This window comes from Ursus arctos, unplaced genomic scaffold (genome assembly GCF_023065955.2).
Source record: "Ursus arctos isolate Adak ecotype North America unplaced genomic scaffold, UrsArc2.0 scaffold_15, whole genome shotgun sequence".
In the NCBI taxonomy this organism is placed as follows: Eukaryota; Metazoa; Chordata; class Mammalia; order Carnivora; family Ursidae; genus Ursus; species Ursus arctos.
Genome location: NW_026622819.1, coordinates 41,868,682 through 41,889,960, shown reverse-complemented (window position 1 = coordinate 41,889,960; position 21,279 = coordinate 41,868,682). Strand labels below are relative to the sequence as shown.

At 44.8% G+C, this 21,279-nt stretch overlaps 1 protein-coding gene and 1 long non-coding RNA gene across 2 annotated transcripts in view; one reads left to right on the top strand and one right to left on the bottom strand.

Annotated features, from left to right (window-relative positions):
• Window positions 1-18,685, top strand: part of GLRA1 (glycine receptor alpha 1) — an 80,527-nt gene extending 61,842 nt beyond the window's left edge. Inside the window, exons 6-9 of the mRNA XM_044388531.2 lie at window positions 240-377; window positions 2,540-2,754; window positions 11,921-12,067; window positions 18,371-18,685. Of these exons, the coding sequence (XP_044244466.1) occupies window positions 240-377; window positions 2,540-2,754; window positions 11,921-12,067; window positions 18,371-18,685 (815 nt within the window). The remainder of the gene's footprint in view (window positions 1-239; window positions 378-2,539; window positions 2,755-11,920; window positions 12,068-18,370) is intronic.
• LOC113263985 (uncharacterized) overlaps window positions 1-21,279 on the bottom strand; it is a 389,471-nt gene that overhangs the window by 364,228 nt on the left and 3,964 nt on the right. The window lies entirely within an intron of this gene.

Sequence of the window (21,279 nt, the reverse complement as noted above, 5' to 3'; positions counted from 1 at the left end):
GGGGTAGATATAAACCATGAAACCAGTTTGAACCTCCTTGGTTCCAGGGGAGGCAAGGAGAGGGGTGGAAGAGGCGTGGGGAGGGGGTAGTGGGGAGGGGGTGGTGGGGAGGCAACATGGTCTCATGTGTTCCCTCTAGTGCGTGATGCCTCTCAGTCTCTAACCCAAACCAACTCCAACATGCTTCAAATAAGTGCTTCTGGGTGGTGACCGCCCCTTCTTCTGACCCCCCATTCCAGTTGGATATACCATGAATGACCTGATCTTCGAGTGGCAGGAGCAGGGAGCTGTGCAGGTGGCAGACGGACTAACTCTACCCCAGTTCATCCTGAAAGAGGAGAAGGACTTGAGGTACTGCACGAAGCATTACAACACAGGTAAGTGCGAGGAATCCTCCTCAGGTCCCACCCCCAACCAGGCCAGAAGTACTCCAAACATTCAATCAACCTTTGATTTAACAGATCTTATGAGCTGCCCATGGTGGACATGGTTCTGTGTTTATCACATAGTGGTTAAAAGAATAGTCTTTGAAACCAAGAAAGTGGCTCCGACACTTTCTTCCTACACTTGACCTTAGCAAAAAGGCCGAGAAGTGATTGACACTTTCTTCGTGGATGTCCTGGGGCACATAAGTGAAGCTCAGGCCACAGCTCACTGCAAGGGAAGCTGGGAGATACAGTCTTCATCAGGTAGCAGCATGCCCAGTTCAAAATGAATCCTGTTCCTAGGGCGGAAGGGAGGAGGTGATACTAGGACATCTAGCAGTGTCTGTCACGGGGGAAATGGCATTTCTGACAGGACACAGTACACAGAATGCTCTCATCAGGCCTCAGCAGGAGGGAGCTGAGAGGTGGCACTGAGGTTCATGAACAGTGCAGTTGGAAAGCATCCCCCTAGACTGCGAGCGGCAAGAGCTCCGGGGAAAAAGCCATGGCTGTTCTGCTCAGCTCTGCCAGGCATAGCACAGCCTTTGTGGGAAGAAAGGGAATGTTGGACCAAGGCTGGCCTCGCCTGCCCTACCGCAGGCTGGGAAGGAGCTCACGGAGGCAGCGGAAGAAAGGCAGTCAGTCAGTATGGCAGCTGGAGGGCTGGGAAGGGGGCTGCTGTCCGGGCCCAGCGGAGGAGAGTGGAGGCAAGGAATAGACTGCTGACAGGGGCCAGGGAGGGGAGGAAGTGAAGCAGGGGGGTTGAGAGAAATCACTGTGTGCTCTGCTGCAAGTAGAAGGCCCAGAGCAAGGGCAGGCAGCGTGGGCTCTTGTCTGTTGAGGCCGGCTGCCCCTTCCTGGGTCACCTCTGAGATGTCCCAGAACCTCCAGAGATACTCTCCTGATCCCTGGGCACGCTGCGACACAGAGAGGTAACGGTGCTCCCGTTAGCAGCCATGAGAGCAGGGACTTCCCACGAATCACATAATGACACTGACTCGCATACCACAGCCCAACACGGTTTACACGGCGTTTTCTCATTCGTTATCTCATTTGCTCTTCGCTATTCCCATTTCAGTGAGAGCCGAGTTCTGTGCTAGGCCCTGTAGATACAAGGGGGAGAGGCTGACAAGGCCCTGCACACATGGAGCAGACAGTCCAGGGAGCTCTAGGAAATCCCCTAGTAAGGGCGCTGCAGTGGGCTGGAGCTGAGAACCAGCCCCCCTCCATGGGACTGGCCCCATTCCCATTCCAGGCAAGCACAGATGGGGAGGAGACCAGCCACCCGCAGTCCAGTGCAGAGGACAGAGAGAGAGACCGATGTGCTCACGCCCTCACTGTATTATGCCCTCAGGCCCAAAGACTGCATGAACAGAACTGAAGGAACTCGCTAGGAGAAGAATCATTGTGCCTGGACAGACTTCACATTCAAAGCACCATGGAGGAGCTGAAGGGATGCTTCGGCTGGTTGTGGGGAGGAGTCCTGGCATGCCAGGCAGAGGATTAGCACGAGCCAGTGCTCAGAAGGGTCAAAGTGCAGGACATGCTCAAGGCAAGGGATAGACTGAAGGGGGTCATGATTAGGGTGAAGAAAGAAGGGAAGAGAGATGGAAACACAGGCCAGAGCATGATCTGAAGAGCAGACTGAAAAGTTTGAACTTTTCCCTATAGATAATAGGGACTTTCTGGTATGAGGAGAGAAGGAGGGAAAAAAGTTTTTACAAGAGGAAGTAACAGGATCAAGTCATGTTTTGGGGAGATAACTGGCAGAAGGATAAAGAATGGTCCACTGAGGCCCAGTCTTAGCAACAAGACAGGGCTGATGAGGATGACGGCAACTGACATTCCTGAGCATAAATGACGTGAGCACCGTGCTAAGCTCTTTATAGGCATCATCTCATTTTATCCCCGCAGTAACCATACAAGTAACCATATGAGGTAGGAGTCATCATGATTGGCATCCCCAATGTACCACAGATGAGGACACTGACACACACAGATTCAGTCACTTGCCTGAGGACACAGCTAGTGAGAGGCTGAACCAGGACTCCCCTGAGGTTGTTCCTACCTCAAAGTCTTGTTCCTATCCATCAGGCTACTTTGCCTTCTTGCAGGTAAATTCACCTGCATTGAGGCCCGGTTCCACCTGGAGCGACAGATGGGCTACTACCTGATCCAGATGTACATTCCCAGCCTGCTCATAGTCATCCTCTCGTGGATTTCCTTCTGGATCAACATGGATGCTGCACCCGCCCGTGTGGGCCTGGGCATCACCACTGTGCTCACCATGACCACCCAGAGCTCTGGCTCCCGAGCATCCCTGCCCAAGGTAAGTCCTGCCCAAGAGCACAGAACACCTGGACAAAGAAGGACACTTTGTGCCCTGCCTACCCTGCCTGAGATAAAGGGAGCACAAGGAAATGGTCACTGTTTCTTCATCTACTACACTTGGCAGGCTCCAGCGTCCTGACCCATCAAACCTTGCCTCCAGACTGAACACTATATTGTATACAGTTGCCAAACCCCACATTTTGCTCCATCTTCTACCAACATTACACACACATCCTGCTTCACTTACTATTCACACTCAACTCCACCTCCTCATTCATTCACTTTTAGTGCTAAATACAACATCCCGCTCCTTTCACCACTAACAGTAGATGCTTTGTGGTGGGGGTCTCCAAGACCACCCCACGTTCAGAGATCTGTTACAACTCGTAGGACTCAGCATATCATTGTACTCATGGCTAAGATTTCTTATAGTGTTGCATTAAGGATACACAGCTCGGGGGGGGGGGCCTGGGGGGCACAGTCAGGTCAGTGTGGGACTCTTGGTTTCACTCAAGTCATGATCTCAGGGTCATGGGATGGAGCCCCACATCGGGCTCCATGCACAGCACAGAGTCTTCTTCCCCTCTCCCCCTCCCTCTGCTCCTCACCCTGCTCGAGCACTCTCTCTCTCACTTTCTCTCTCTCCAAAATGAATAAAGAAATCCTTGAAAAAATATATAAAAATAAAAATATCTAAAAATAAATAAATAAAACTTTAAAAAAAGGATACACAGCTAGGCGATAAAGTAAAAAGACACAGGCAGGGTCTGGAGAAAGCCATCTACAGGCTTCCTTATTTTTTCCCACCCATGAGGGACCACACAGAGCACATTCTGACCCTAACAGTAAAAAGGCAATGGGTGGGATATTTCTGCCCAGGGAGATAAAGACATTGTTTTGAGATTCATTTAAGATTCAGTATGGATGGTTTTTATTGGGTGCTGGTCACATAGGCACCCTGCACCTGGCACATACCAAAACTCCAGATTCCCAGAAGGAGAGCAAACATTCAGCACAATCCATATTGCTTGTACCGGGAGTCTAGGCACAGTGAGGCATCCTTATCAGTTAGGGAAAGTGGGAACATTCCCAAAATCCAAGTTCCCAGCTGCCAACCAAGGACCAAGCTTGCAAGCAGGTCCTTTGTAAGATAGCAATCTCATTCCAAACATCATACGTGAACCCTTTCTGCCCATACCTCAATCTTCTTTCACATTTCTAATGTTCAACACACATTTTGCTACTTTCACTATTCACTCTTGAACCATACTCTGCTCCATTCACTATTAACACTAGACACAGCATTTCACTCCATTCACTATCAAAGCCAGATACACATTCTGCTCCATTCACTCTGCGCTAGACACAACATTCTGCTCCATTCTTCGAACACCAGACACAGCATTCCAGTTCATTCATTACTGACATCAGACACTAATTCTCTACCAGTCACCCTTACAATAATGCAATGTTCTGTTCCTTTCACTGTTAACACCAGACCTCACATTCTGCTTAATTCACTTTTAACACTAGACATAACGTTCTGCTTCATTTACTATTGATGCCAGACACCACATACTCCTCCATTCACCCATATGTGAGGTACAACATTCTGCTGCCTTCACTATGGATGCCTGACGCCTCATTCTGCTTTACTCTCTTTTAATGTTAGGCCCTGTGTTCTACTATGCTCACGACTACCATTTGAGCCACATTCTGCTTTAATCACTCAACAGCAGACACAACATTCAGCTCTCCCGTTAATGCCAGACTCCATATTCTGCTCCCTTCAGTCTTATGCTACATACAACATCCTGTACCATTTCCAGTTAAGGCTTCATTTAACATTCTGTTTTGATATAGAAAAAGAAGACCATACAATGATCACTCTAATATCCCTCACCTGGATTCCAACTGTTATCATCTTGCCACACTTATTTTAGTTCTCTCTCTGTATAGATAGGTTGGTGGGTAGGTAGGTAGGTAAGTAGGGAGGTAGGTAGATAGACACAATTTTTGCTGAATCATTTGATGGTTACAGACATCATGACAAGCCATCTCTAAATAAGGAATAAGGACCACAATGATATTTGTCACATCTAAAAAAGTTAACATTAATTCAATAATAATTATATCTATATCAACTATATTTATATATTATATACCAATTTTATATCAATAATTATTGAATTAGAAATAATTCCATAATATCAATTAATACATAAACTTTACATTTTCCCAATTGTCAGAAAACATCATCAGTAAATATGGTGAGGGATCCAATCAAGGATCCACTCAAGATTCATATTGTATATGGTTACTCTTTTTTTTTAATTTTTTTAAGATTACTTATTTATTTGACAGAGAGAGAGAGAGCACAAGCAGGGAGAGCTGGAAAGGGAGAGGGAGAAGCAGGCTCCCCACTAAGCAGGGAGCCCCACATGGGGCTCGATCCAAGGACCCTGGGATCATGCTCTGAGCAGAAGGCAGCCACTTAATCAAGTGAGCCACCCAGGAGCCCCTGTATTTGGCTACTCTTTTAATCTAGAACAATTTCACCACTGTTTTTTGTTTTCATGATACTTCATGTTCCATTAACTTTTAATGTGAGAGATGACATTCGGCTTCATCTGCCATCAACACTAGACACCACTCTCTCCTCTATTCACTCTTACACAAAACTCAATAATCTGCCCTTTGCACTGTTAACACTAGACTTTGCATTCTGCTGGATTCACTATAAATGCTTGAAACCAAACCCCATTTACTGTTACCACTTGACAACACATTCTGCTTTGTGCAACTGTAACAGCAGATGTATCTGCTTCCTTTTCCTTATGTTAGACTCAACATCCTGCCTCACTGTCTATTAAGAGTTGATGCTACATCCTCTTTCACTTATGATTTACACTAGACTCAACATTCTGCTCCACTCATTGTTAACACCAGACCCAGTATTTGGCTCCATACGCTATTAACACTCAACCTCACGTTTTTCTCTATTCACTTTTTTTAAAGCATAAAATTCAGTGGCAATTAACATAGTTGCACACCCTCACCACTATCTAATTCCAGGACGTTTTCATCACCCCAAAAACAAACCCCCATAACTCATCAACACTCATTCCTCATTCCCCACTCTAACCAGCTTCTGGCAACCCCTACTCTATTTTTAACCTCCATGAACCTGCTTATTCTGGACATCTCATATAAATGGAATCATATAATATGTGCACTTCCATTTAGCATAATGTTTTCAAGGTTCATCTGTGTTGCACATTGTATCAGTACTTCATTCCCTTTTGTGGCTGAATAATACTTCCATTATATGGGACAATCACATTTTGCTTATCTATTCATCAATTGACAGGCATTTGGTTATTTCCACTTTTGATTATTATAAATAATGCTGCTTTGAACATTTGTGTACAAGTTTTTGTGTGGACATATGTTTTCAACTCTCATAGGTACTTACCTAGGAGTGGAAATGTTGGGTCATATGGTAACTATATGCTTAACTTTGTGAGGAACTGCCAAACCATTTCCCAAAATGGCTACACCACTTCATAATCTCACCGGGGTTCCAATTTCTCCACTTCCTCACCAATGCTTCTTATCATCTGATGTCTTTTTTTTTATTATAAACATCTTAATGGATGTGAAGCAGTATCTGCCTCACTGTGGTTTTGGTTTGCGTTTTCCTAGTGATTAATAATGTTGAGCATTCTTTTCATGTGCTTATTGGCCATTTCTATATATTCTTAGGAGAGATGTCTATTCTAATCTTTTGCCCAATTTATAATAAAAGTATTTCTCTTTTTATTGTTGAGCTTTAATAGTTCTTTGTGCATTGTGGATTTTAATCCCTTATCAAAGATATGATTTGCAAATATTTCCTTCCACTTTGTGGGCTGTCTTTTCACTTGGTTGATAGCGTCCTTTAATATACAAAAGTTTTTAATTTTGATGAAGTAACATTTATCTATTTTTTCTTTTGTTGCTTGGGCTTTGGTATCATATTTAAGAAACGAATGCCTAATCCAAAGTCACAAAAATTTATACCTATGTTCTTTCCTACGAGTTTTGTAGTTTAGCCCTAAATTTGGCCTTTAATCCATTTTGCGTTTTGCATATGGTATGAGGGAGGGATATCATTCTCTTGCATGTGTATGTCCAGTTACTGCAGCACCATTGGTTGAGAGGACTATCCTTTGCCTGCATTGAATTTACATCCTTGTCAAAAATCAACTGACCATAAATGTATGGGTTTATTTCTGGACTCTCGGTTCTGTTCCACTGATCTATACATTTAGCCTTATGTCAGTACCACACTGTTGATTACCATTGCTTTGTAGTAAGTTTTAAAATTGGGAAGTGTGAGTCCTCCAACTTTGTTCTTTTTAAAGATTGGTTTGGCTATTCTGGGTCTCTGGCATTTCCATATGAACCTAAATATGAATTTTAAGTTCCGTTCAAAGGAAGTTAGATTAAAAATGCACTGAGTCTGGGGCAACCCCTTCGTGTCCCCTCCTCCTTGGGAGCTTTGTACTATCACTTTGCTATCACTCAATAAATCTTCCTTTGCTGCCCACCAAAAATTTTTTTTAAAAAATGCACTGAGTCTATGGATGAATTTGGAGAGTGTTGCCATCTTCATGATATCAAGTCTTCCAATCCATAAACACAGGATGTCTTCTCATTTATATAGGCCATCCCACTGCCTTCTAGACTGCTTGGTTTCTTTCTTTCTTTCTTTTTTTTTCTTTCAAGATTTTACTTAAATTCAAGTTAGTTAACATATAGTGTAGTATTAGTTTCAGGAGTAGAATTTAGTGATTCATCACTTACATATAACAGCCATTGCTCATCACAAGTGCCCTCCTTAATGCTCATCATCCAGCCCCCCACCCACCTCCTGCCAGCAACCCTCAGTCTATTCTCTGTAGTTAAGAGTCTCTTATGGTTTGCCTCCCTGTTTTTATCTTACTTTCTTTTTCCTTCCCTTCCTCTCTTTTCCTCTGCTTTGTTTCTTAAATTCCACACGAGTGAAATCATATGGTGTTTGTCTTTCTCTGACTTATTTTCCTTAGCATAATACCCTGTAGTTCCACCCATATCATTGCAAATGGCAAGATTTCATTTCTTTTTGATGGCTGAGTAATATTCTGGTGTGTGTGTGTGTGTGTGTGTGTGTGTGTGTGTGTGTGTGTGTGTATACACCACTTCTTCTTTATCCATTCATCAATTGGTGGACATTTGGGCTTTTTCCATAGTTTCGCTCTTGTTGATAATGCTGCTATAAACACTGGGGTACAGGTGTCCCTTCGAATCACTATCTTTGTATCCTTTGGATAAATAGCTTGGTCATATGGTATATCTACTTTTAACTTTCTGAGGAATCTCCATACTGTTTTCCAGAGTGGCCACACCAGTTTGCACTCCCACCAACAGTGTAAGAGGGTTCCCCTTTCTCCGCATCTTTGCCAACATCTGTTGTTTCCTGAGTTGTTAATTTTAGCCATTCTGACAGATGTGAGGTGCTATCTCATTGTGGTTTTGGTTTTTATTTCCCTCATAATGAGTGATGTTGAGCATTCTCTCATGTGTCTGTCAGCCATTTGTATTAGACTGCTTGGATTCTAATGAGAAATCTCACTCCTTACAATCACAATGCAGCTCTTTATGTCCACGGGTCCTGTCCCTATGCTTTAATAATCTCTACCCGCCCCCCCCATTAAAAGTATATAATCAGTCTAGTGAAAAATCAGTTTTCATTCTTATTGAGGACCCCTTGTACATAAAGAGTTGCTTCTCTCTTGCAACTTTCAAGATTCTTTGTCTTCTGACAGTTGATTATGAAGTATGTAGGTGTGGAGCCCTTAGTTTTGCTAAGAGTTCATGAACTTCTTAGATGTGCACATTAGTGTTTTTCCTCAAATTTGGGGGAATTGGGGGAATTATTTCTTCAAATACCCTTTCTGCTTCTTTCTCTCTCTCCTTCAGGCACACTCATTAAACATACGTTAGTGTACTTGATGGTCCCCCACAGGTCTCTGAGGCTCTGCTCATTTTTCTTCATTCTGTTCCTCTGACAAGATAACCTCGAGTTCACGGATTCTTCTTCAACTTCACTGATTCTTTCTTCTGTCTGCTCAAATATGCTATTTATCCTCCTTAGTGAACTCTTCAAATCAGTTATCTTTCCACTCTAGAATTTCTATTTGGTTCTTTATCATTTCTATCTTGTGTTCTGTTTGGTGAGACTTTGTTCTCATGCTTTCCTTTAGATGTTTATACAGGTCTCCTTTAGTTCTTTGAACACATTTAAAATAATTGATTTAAAGCCTTTATTAAGGGACGCCTGCATTAAACGTCTGCCTTTGGCTCCGGTCATGATCCCAGGGTCCTGGGATGGAGTCCCACATTGGGTTCCTTGCTCAGCAGGGAGCCTGCTTCTCCCTCTGCCTGCTGCTCCCACTGTTTGCACTCTCTCTAACAAATAAATAAAATCTTTAAAAAATAATAATAAAATAAAATAATTTAAAAAATAAAAATTTGGAAAAAAAAAAAGCCTTTATTAAGTCCAACACCTGGGCTTCCTGAGGGGCAGCTTCTTTGGACTGCTTTTTTTTTTCTATGGATGGGCCTGTCTTGGTCAATTTGGGCTGCTATAACCAAGTACCATAGCTTGGGTGGCTTATAAATAAAAGAAATTTATTCTTCACAGTTCTGGAGGCTTGAAGTCTGAGATCAGGTGCCAGCAGAGCAGGGTTCTGGTAAGGACCCTCTTCCAGTTGCAAACTATCAAATTATTATTATATCCTCACAGGGTGGAAAGAGAATTAGCCAGTGGGCTGGCCTCTTATAAAGGCACTAATCCCTTCACAAGGGTTCCGCTCTTATGATCTAATTACATCCCAACAGCCCCACCTCCAAATACCATCACAGTGGAATTAGGATTTCAATCTATGAATGGGGGATGGGGGTGGGGACACATTTAGTCCATTGCAGGGCCACCCTTTATTTCTTTGCATATCTTAAAAGTTTTGGTTGCAAATTACATGTTTTACATAATGTAATGTGGCATCTCTGGAAATCAGATTCTCCCTCCTCAAGATTTGTTGTTGCTGTTTGTTTAGTAACTCTTGTGAACTAACGCTGTAAGGTCTGTATTCTTTGTTGTGTGGGGTCACTGAAGTCTCCGCTTAAGTTTGGTGGTTAGCTAAAATCAGACAGAGATTTGTTTAAATGCACGGAACCTAGAAATCTCCCAACCTTTTCCTAGGGCTCTATGGATGTATTAGGACACACCTCAGTGAGGCAGTTTACAGTTCTGCCTTACCCTTCACTTGCAGCTTGCTCAGTATGTCAAGGTGAGCCAGAGCTGAGAGCTAAGGGGCCTTCTTAGGTCTTTCCTGAGTAGCAGGCCTAAGCATGCACACCAATTCCCAGAAATACGCCAAAGCTTTCTAAAGCCGCCTATGGAATTCTCATTCCCCCAGACTTTCCTTTTAAGCTTTTTAATCAACCTATTTTTTGCCTCAACTTTACGTAACGCCTCAGGCTGATGTGATGTTCAACAATTGTCACTGACTGTTTTCAACAGATGCCCCCAGCGAAAAGGCTGTTCACACCGGGCCAGTTCCAAGTCAGGTCAAATAAAGACAGCCTTCCTTGTGAGTAAGGTCTTCCAGCGAACCACAAGACAGGCCAAATAATGACAGTTCTCTGGGAATGGGGCTTTAAAGAAGCTCCAACTCTGTTCTGCCCCACCCACTGATTGCCTGGATACTGGTTTTCACTCTGCTTGCAGGCTGTTGGTTTTCAAGGCTAGCACAGAATTGGGGACAGGAGAATGGGAATTCGGCAAGTTAAAACACCACAAGGCCCCAGGAGAAATGAAAACATATGTCCATACAAAAACCTGTACAGAGATGTTCATAGCAACATTACTCATAAGAGCCAAAAGATAAAAACAACCCAAATGTCCATCAAGTGATGACTGGATCAACAAAATGTGGTAGATCCATACAATGAAATATTATTTGGCCATAAGAATGAAATATAGGGGCACCTGGGTGGCTGAGTCAGTTAAGCGTCCAACTCTTGGTTTCAGCTCAGATCATGATCTCAGGGCCATGGGATCAAGCCATGAGGCAGGCTCTGTGCTCAGTGGGGAGTCTGCTTGGGATTTTCTCCCTCTCCTTCTGCTCCTTCCCCACTTGCACGCTTTCTCTTTCTCTCAAATAAATAAATAAATCTTTTTTAAAAAAAGAATGAAATATATATATAGACATGGATGAATCTTAAAACCATTACTCTAAGTGAAAGAAGCTAGTCATAAAAGGCCACATGGTGTATGATTCCATTCATAGGAAATGCCCAGAATGGGGAAATCTATAGAGACAGAATGTAGATTAATGGTTGCTTGGGATGGTGGAGAGGGGACAGGAATCGGGGGAACAGGGAGAAGAATGATGGCTAAAAGTTACTAGATTTCTTTTGGAGGTGATGAAAACATTCCAAAATTGACTGTGATGATGTTGCACATATCTTGAATGTATTAAAAACTACTGAAATGTACACTCTAAGTGTGTGAATTGTATGGTATATGAATTTTATCTCAATGAAGCTGTTTTTTTTTTTTTTAATGCCACAAAGTTTGATGCTCTTACTGGCATTCAGCTGACTTTTTAAGTAAATGCTTTCAAGATTGCTGTTAGCCTTTGGTTAACAGAGCTTCTGAGAAAGTTGATTCCGACCATTTTTGCTGTTGTCCTCGTTGCTGTTATGGAGGAGAGAGTTTTTGAAGATCTTACTCTGCTACTTTTGCTAACATCCTCTGTTTACTTTTAATGTTAGGCACACCCTTCTGTTCCTAATACCCTTAGACTAAACACAACATTCTGTTTTACTCAATGATGATGCTAGATACACCATCCACCTCTCCTTACTACTCTTCTAGGTACCATATGCTATTTTCTCCAATGTTTTGTACAGTCTTCTTGGTGCATTTTTCTTGTTTTCCTCTGTACTTTCCTAATATCCCAGTTGAGGAGGGAATAGCAGGGGGTGATGGGGGAGTTACTGAGGAGCAGAAATATTGAGATATTTCATTCTTTCCTGCCCTCATGCCCCGGTGTTCTTCCCCACCCCCACTCCAGGTGTCCTATGTGAAAGCCATTGACATTTGGATGGCAGTGTGCCTGCTCTTCGTGTTCTCAGCCCTGCTTGAGTATGCTGCTGTCAACTTTGTGTCTCGGCAGCACAAAGAGCTGCTCCGATTCAGGAGGAAGCGAAGACATCACAAGGTAGGCCTTTGGATAGCTACCTAAGGAGGGATAGCTGGTGGTAAACAAAAGAGTTCCAGGCAGACTTGTCTTGTGATACTTGTTTCACTGGACCATCCTTCTTAGTGGGTGAGGCAGACATAAAATAAGGATTGAAGTCCTAGAACTCCTAACTTTCCCTCCCATAAATAATATCTTGTTGGGTCTGTAGGCAGTTACTCTTCCACCCATAACACTATGGAAATGATCAGTTACACCTTGAGACAGAACTGATGGAGCAAACCCTGACGGGGCTAAGATAATAACTAGCTGTGACCCTGAAGCTTGGCAGGCTGAAAGACGTTTATTGGTGTTTTCTGCAAGGCTGCATTATTTCCAAGGGTTTGGTTCCAGAAGGGAATTGTACCACAAAAGGTAAGATCTTTGAGTAGAATGTCCAGCTGCCAGGCCTTTGCTTCCTACTTGCAAGAAAGGAGCATCACGCAAGATGTTCCCCCAGAGTGGGTTCTCTCACTTTACGAGGGTGTGAATCAAGAACTACTTGGCTGACCAGCTATACAAAGTCACCAACCTCTGCTAACTCAGAGGCTGTTTTCCAACCAGCAAATGCCATTGGGGAGAGTGCCATCTGCGGGGAAAAAACTGGTTGCACACCTTGGTCTGTAAATAATTTCCCCCAAAAGACCTCTCCCCTGGAGATCAGAGAACCCACTTTTCTGTCTAGCCTCATCTTCACTTTCTCCTTTGCTCTCTGAGCACCAACCACCCTAGTTTTTCCCTTGTTGCTCAAACATACACATAGGACTTCAGATGTCTTGTTCTTTCCTGGAATGCCCTCCCAGTGCACTTTGCTTAGTGTTAACCAACCACTAATTTTCCAGTTCTCAGCTGAGGCATCTTCCCTGACACCCAGGTCAAGGTATAGGTCCTATAGTGAGGTTTTCAGGCAAAGCTGTCAAGTATGGCCATCCAGACTGTATCCTACACGGACCCCCTCACCTACGAGGCACTTTTCTCCAAGTCCTGCCTTGGCACGGACTGCATCAGCCAGAGGAAGGGATTCTAATTCATATGTCTAGAAAAGAGGGATGCCATTTTTCTATTCTGCACAAGGATGCTGTGTGAGCTAGCAAAGGTTATGCTCTAATAAAACTCCGTTTCCTTCCTTCTGAACATTCACTGTGATTTATAATTGCACATTCAAAGATGTAGTTGTTTTGTGCTTATCTCTTCCACTGAATTATAAGCTCTGTAAGGGTGGAGACCAGGTCTACTTTTGCTCAGTGCTATGTCTCTGGTGCCTAACACAATGCCTGACACACAGTGAACATGCTATAGGCATTTACTGAACCGATGGACAAAGGGATAAACTAATGAACAAAGAGGAGCCCTTCCAGTCACAGCCTACTCAGAAGTTTTTCCAGCAACAGATTAGGGCAAAGAAGAAGCCATACACTATGACCTGTCAGGCCATACCACATACCTGCCACACACCAAGGCCCTACAAGCTTTAGGCGGACCTACTTCAAACAGCTGTCTACCCAGCTACCAAGTGCTATATCAGAGGACCCTGTTTCTCTATCACTACTTAGTATGTGACTTCAAGCTCACCTTTTTCTTTTTTTTTCTTTTTTTTTTTTAAAGATTTTATTTATTTATTTGACAGAGACAGAGACAGCCAGCGAGAGAGGGAACACAAGCAGGGGGAGTGGGAGAGGAAGAAGCAGGCTCATAGCAGAGGAGCCTGATGTGGGGCTCGATCCCGTAACGCCGGGATCACGCCCTGAGCCGAAGGCAGACGCTTAACCGCTGTGCCACCCAGGCGCCCCTCAAGCTCACCTTTTTCTGGGCCCAGTTTTTCCATCTGTAAAGTGGACTAAATTGGCACAATGGGGGATTATGGTGAGGATTAAATCAGATTACGAAGTAGCTTTAAGTTTTATTCCTGCCACACAAGTGCCAAGGAATAAAATGATTATACATGCACAGATTTCCATCAGCGCAGTGTTTCTTAAACATCAGCAATCTGATTCAATTAACTTCTAGCAGTTTACCATAGGCACGAGGCAGACATTTCAAGACAGAAGATGTCCATGGGAGCTCAGGTATAACCACCTTTCTAAATCTGCACTGGAAGAGAAAACTATCTTAGGTGCAGCAAGCCAGACAGAATTTCTCAAAAGACTTCTAGTGTTAGTCCTTAGTGCCCAATGGATACTTAGCCTCTGACTATTAAAATAATCTAAGCAAGGAACTGACCAAATATAACAATCTTGGGAATTTATTATAACTTTTTTCCCACTAGCTAGCTGCTTTTTACATTTTCCTCTGCTAAAGGAGGGTAAATACATTTGTTGAAGAGACACTTATTTGGGGAGACTATGTCCATAATATTTGACTAGCATCAGGCCACTAGATTGTGCACTGCACAACTCCAGGGGGCACTATTTGCAGAGACTAAAATGTAAATGGAGCCCCTGCAGACGTGCAGTATGGTGAGCCTACAGTACCTCCAGCCTCACCAACTCCCTACCAGTTCTACACACCAGAGGAAAACTAAACTTTCTCTAGGGCCAAGGGAAATGTAAATAAAGCCTCTATCAGATTTGATCAGATATCCCGGCTCAGTTCCCTCCTCGCTTTCTCACAGCATGTTAGTGCTGAAAGAGCCCTTTAGAGGGCATCCTGTTCACTCCTCCCATGCCGATGACAACAGCAAGGAGGAGCAAGTCACTAGGATCACAGAGGTGCTGGTGGCAAAAGCAGGGGAGGTGCTGGAGGTCCCATGGCTCCCACTGACCATACACTGTAAGTTGCTTATCTGTTCACCAATGTTGCCATCCTGGAGCAGATAAAAATAGCCCTGCGAATTATTAGATCACAAATAAGAACGAAGCCGAAGGCAGAGGTCAAAAACCAGTACCCAGAGATCAAATTCAACATGCAACTGTCTTTAATTTCACTAGCAGTGTCTTAGAAGTCTAGAATAAGGTGCCAGATTTTAAAAATCACACTTTTATCTTCACTCAAAAAGTCACAGCCTCTGGTCCCACTGGATTCACATCCCGCCTGATACTGGGGCACTGGAACTGCCCTGGGGTAGGGAATGCATTCTCTGCTTTGCCACCCTCCCTTCTGACTGGAGATTTTTTCAGCCCTGGCTCATTTCTGCACTCACATTTCTTCTGCGTGGCCCCTTGTGTGTGGCTGAATCAGTGTGACCTTGTTCCTAAGGGCTCTGAAAATTGGCTCAAATGTCAGAAACTGCAAGGACACAGAATTGGGTTCACCGTAAAGCACTGCTTCCTTTGGAGTAAACCCCTCTGGATGTGGCTTGTGCATCAGCAGTGTATAAACTGGGGCTGCAGAAACCTCCCTTCAGCAGGAAATTTGCTGAGGGGGTTTTCAGCCCCAGATGGTGAGTGAAAAGGAACTAGCTCCATCCCTGAGTTTCTCAAAGCCTGTGATCTTGGCCGGGCTCCTCAAATCCCACCATCCTCCCATGTTACCTCATTTGTTGGGCACAAAGCATCTGGTCCTCAAATTCCCTGGCCGGCCTCATTAGTCAGATTATTAGGAAATCTGCGAGCCTGACTGGGCAGGCACACTCCCAACCTCCCTGGGTTCTAGAGACTACCAGATTGCCCCCGCTCCATCCCCAAGCTTTCATTCCCTGCCATCTGCTGGGGAGAAGAGGAATAGCAAGCCTCTCGCCTGTCATTTCTAGGGAATTTCCTTTCTCCTGGCTACAGTGTGAAATTGATGATCATCTAAGTAGATGGGGCCTCCAGGCCACACCTCCACCCCTTCCACTCCCATGTTTAATTGATGAGGAAGGCAGAGAATAGTTCGCCCAAAGCTGTATATAAAATTAATTTGGTGCTTCCCTTGCATAACTAGAGCCCGGCGAGAAAACATGTTCAAGCACCCCATCCTGCAGCAAGGACTAAGCAGTACAGTTGGACCTGGACCCCCTTCCAGGCACAAGGTCCAGTAATTTGGACAAGCTGCCCCCAACTCCTTTTCTTGGTTCTGGCACCAACCCTCTACTGTTGCCCGACTCATAGACAAATATTTATTGAGATCTATTTGCCAAGCACATGTTCTTTCCCTCTTTCTGCAATGAGGGTGTTGGACCAGATTCAACCCTTTGCCAAAGATTTCTTGAGCATTTTTCACATCTCAAATCCTCCTGGTGCCAGAAATACAACCCCATTTAAAAAAAAAAAAAAAGAAAAGAAAGAAAGCTAGGAGTAGTGAAGATATACCATAAACATTTACTTATTCAACAAATATTTACTGAGCTTTGAGCTTATGTCCAGAAACCCTGTTCATATGTTGAGGGTGCAATGAACATGAATAAGACTTTGCCTTCATGGAGCTTAGAGTCTAATGGGAGAAACAGACATTAATCAAGAAACATAATGTGGAAAGGCTGAGTGGCTCAGCTGGTTACGAGTCTGACTCTTGATTTCGGCTCAGGTCACGGCCTCAGGGTCCTGAGATCAAGCCCCACATCCAGCTTCACACTGGGTGTGGAGCCTGCTTAAGATTCTCTCTCTTCCTCTCTCTCTGCCCTTCCCCCACTCCTGCTCTCTAAAAAACAAAAATTAAAATTAAAAAGGTTTGCAAGAGATAAAGATACATATATATATATATATATATGTATCTTTTTTTTAAAGAAACATAATGTGATAAGAGCTTTAAAAAAACAACAGAGAGGGATGTACAGGGAGCTCATGGAGTGCACAGCAGGAGCACCTTGTCCACCCTTACCCTCAGGGAAGACTTCTGAATAAGACATCAGTTCAGTGAAAGAGAAGGCATTAGAAGCAGAGGTTAGGAGTATGTTCCAGGAAGAGAGAACAATTTGAGCAGAGGCCCACAGTTAAAAAAGGAGCATGGCACTTCTGAATATATGTAAATATTTCAGGGTGACTGGTGCACAGAATGCCAGAGAGAGAATGGCACAGATGAGACTGGAGAGGCCGGCAGAGTTCTGGTCATCTAAGGCCTTGGTCACCACATAAGGATGCTAATTATCCTGAAGCCAATGGCAGCCTATTAAAGAGTTCAAGCAAAAGATGACCAATGAGATGTGTGTTATGACAACTCAGCTGGGTTGAGGGGGCCAGCCCAGAGACAGGAGAAAGACTGGGCTGGAAGTTGTCACAACAAGCCCGTGGGGTGGCCCAAACAAGGGTGGCAGGAGCAGAGCAGGAAAGGGGCTCCTACACGGTGTCTCCTGTTCTCTGTCAGCCCTGTCCTACACAGGAACAAGCAGAAGATAGGCTCTCACTCCTTAGGAGGACAGTGAGAGCCGATACAAATTTCCCAGAGCCACACACTGCATCCACAGCTCAGCGGAGCCTCTCGGTGCCACCGCAGAGCTCACATGGGAAGATCACAAAGTTAGACATGATAAGAGTGGACAACGGTGTCGCGTCCATTAGTCAGATCAGGAGAAGATCACCATGAGCTGAGAAAGGGAGAAATTAGAAGAATATGGGCAGCAGGCATGTTGGTAGTGAGCGTAAGGCAGTGAGAGAGAGAAATGCACCAGGGGTGACTGGCAAAGTGCAACCAAACTGGCAGGTGTGCAAAGCATAAGGTAAGGAGAAGGGCAAAAGCCTGTAAAGGTAAACTGGAGCCAAATGATGAAAGGCTTTGAACAGTAACTTAATCCGGAGCTATGTCTGAGGTCACAAGTGCCCGGGCTGCAGGAACATGGAGGGAGAAAGCAGCTGTGGCTTCCCTGACGGCGTGTGAAACAGAGCTGAGGCCCACAGTATCTGCTCTCTCCTGGGCTGTGCGCCCCCTCCCCTCAAACCATGCCCGAGAACACACCAACTGGGGAATAGGGTGGGGGAAGAGGGCAAGGAAGCAACAGAGGCAAAGCAGGGGATCTCACCTCGATTTCTAACAAAACATCATTTAGAATGTCTGCTCATCTATAACCTCTGAGGGTCAAAAGAACGTTTTGATGTAGTGGGGTGACTCTTTCCCCATTTATAGGAAAAGTAAAAAAACCTGAGACTCAAAGAGAGAAGTGACTTGCCTAAGGCCACACGGACAGCAAGTGACCCACCCAGACTTGAACATAGGTCTGCAGATGCTAGGCCACATTCCTATCCCCTGGTTTGCATCTGTTTCAGCGTGCAAGTGGCGCCCCTCTATAAGGCATAACTCCCCAGCCAGCCTAAGAGCCTTCAGAAACCTGGAATGGTAGAGGCAGGGAGGCAGGGAGAACCAGATGGGCCCGGCCTGGCCCCCAGGGGAGTGCCTTGCAGGGAGGGTGCCCAGCCCCTGTCTTATTTTAAGTAGAGCCCCATGCTGAATCTATTCCAGGAGGATGAGGCCGGAGAGGGCCGCTTCAACTTCTCTGCCTACGGGATGGGCCCAGCCTGTCTGCAGGCCAAAGATGGCATCTCGGTCAAAGGCGCCAACAACAACACCACCACCAACCCCCCTCCCGCACCATCTAAGTCCCCGGAGGAGATGCGAAAACTCTTCATCCAGAGGGCCAAGAAGATCGACAAAATATCCCGCATTGGCTTCCCCATGGCCTTCCTCATCTTCAACATGTTCTACTGGATCATCTACAAGATCGTCCGCAGGGAGGATGTCCACAACCAGTGACGGGTCTGGGATGGAGGGGGGGGGGCTGGGAGAGGGCGGGGTGGGAACAGCACAGGAATCTGAGAGCCTAAGGAGGCGGAGGAGAAGAGAGGGAGAGGGCACACACACACACAATTCCCTCTTTCTCTGCACTATGTGCAATAGCAAAATGCAGTGATGCATGAATCTTAGAATGTGGCACTATCTATTTAACCGTGGGTGGGCTGCGGGGAGGGGGGGAGGGAGGGGCTTTTCTAATATAGGAGCTGAGGGGTCGGGAGGAAGGGGAGGGTTAGGGGTGGGGGGGTAGGGAGTGGGGGAATAACAGCTTTCAGAAATTCAAGTCCATGGGCTGTGCAGTTTTCCTATTTGGAAGGAGAGTGCAGTCTGCCCCAGAGCAGAAGGAAAGCAATGTAATATATGATATATATATTCATGCTTAATATTAATGCAAAACTGCAAGAACAAAAGATTTGTTTCTAAACCTACCAACCTAGTAACTGCTTAAATTTTTAAAGTCACAGAAGTGATGGACAATTTTTCCCAGAGTGGAAACAGTCACAAATAAGCTTGCTCTGGCGTGTGTCCCATATCACAGCCCTCCAAATGCCATTCCTGTCTTCAAACTGGCCCGGGTGGACACATGCCAAAAAGCCATCCCACCTCTGCTCCAAGAGGGTTATACGGCCTGGCCATGGGTAGTGGAAATGTGGAAAGGTGGAGAGAAGAGAGGGAAGGACTAAGGAGATGGGACATCTCAGAGGCCCAAGGATTGATAATCAAGATAACTCCACCTCAATCCTCAGGTCTCAAGGCTAAGGACCACACCTGCCCCTCTCTGAGCCCTCTCACTTCTGTGCTTCAACACCCACCCCACTTACCCTCCACTGCCACCCAGAAATGGCCGCCACGGTGTTCCCATTATATTGCCAATATGCAATCTTTTTTATGGTTAAAAAAAAAAGTAATAATCTCAAGAAATAATATGCAGATAGACTGAGTATGAACAGATGCACTTTTTTCAAATGTCTATTTTTTTGGAGAGTCTCTTTGGAATTGCAAGTGGGTATATAATTGGGAAGGTGGGGTCAGTGGGATGAAGTAGATTTATTATACAGTGGTTCTACAGAGTGAAGTTTTGAGAGGTGAAAGGGTAGTAATGAGGCTGCTGCAGCTCAGATATATACGGGTGGGAAGAGAGAGTGATGTTTAGGAAGTCTGTTCATTATATTTTGACATTTCATATGCTACAAATAATGTGGGAAGCGTGGGGGGAATGACCCCATTATATTTTTATAACTATTTTTTGTTTTCCTTTTTGGTGCTTTGCTTAGCTTTAACATTTAGGAAAGTTAAACAAATATTTCTTTCCAACTCTGAAGTGCCAGAACTATCCCAGGTTAGCTAGGGCACTCCAGAAAAAAGGAGAGGGACTATGAAATAAATTGTGAGGGGTGGGGGACCCTGCTGAAGGACACAGATGTTCACTGATGGAAGGTCTGCAATGGGGACCATAGTACTAAAGACAGGAGTAGCCTCCAGTAGCCTGTGTCCTCTGCCAACAGCACCATGCCTGAAATGATGGCACTGCTGTCTGGGGCATGCTCCCTGCTGTGGCCTGTGACCAGTATACTGGATTGCATCTCTTCCTTTGCACTTTAGTGTCTTGGCTTAGGATCAAAGTAGTGGTAGATGGTGGGGCACAGTAGACGGTTGGTTTGTCCTGAAGCTTGGGGTTTCACGGGGGCTTTTAGAGTATCCCCAGTGTGGGGGAGGAGAGAACAGAGACACTGGGAGCCTAACTCTTCCCTAAAGCCCCATCCCCTAGGGGAATTTCTCCCATTCCCTGTGGCACAATATCTAATACCTCTAGAGGCCCAAAGCACCAAGCCAAGCCAGGGACCTAGCGCGATTTGGGTGAAGAAAATGCACTGTGCAGCCAAAAAAGGATTTAGCTTTGAGGCTTAGATGAAAAAACTGTTTACATCCAGGGTCAAGGTTAGTAAGTCACTGCCTTCCCTTCTCTTGGCATGTGTAGACCAGAAAATTAAATTGTATAATAATAGCCTTGGATGATGTGGGATGGAACCTGGAATCCTGAGTGGGAATCTCTCATCCACGACTATCCTTTTTATCCTTTTCCCCACCACAAACTGTCTAAAGGAGGAAAAGTGAAACAGAGGGATCTGAACAAGTACAGGCAGTTCAAGCCTGGAGTATCAGTCTCTCAACTGCTATCAGCACGACATTCACTTTATTTAAGGGAGGAAATCCACGATTCTGCAATGGCACAGGAGCCACTGGAGAAGCTATTTGCCCCTATCACTAGCACTTTATTCACTTTAAGGGGAAAATCGTTTTTTAATTAAAAAAAAAAATTAAAGCCCTTTTCTCTAGTTTACTCATTACTGGACTAAATTCAGAATGTCTGAAGTCTACGTGACCAGGCAGCAAAGGCCTCTGTCAGGGACTAAAGACGGTACCAATTGTTCCAAGACATTCTGCCTCCATTCGAACAGCAGTAGCTGCAGATTTCAAACTGGGCTCCTCGTATGAGGTGTCTGGAATCTCTCCGAAACAGAGAAATCACTGGGCCATTTGCCCAACCTCTGCTG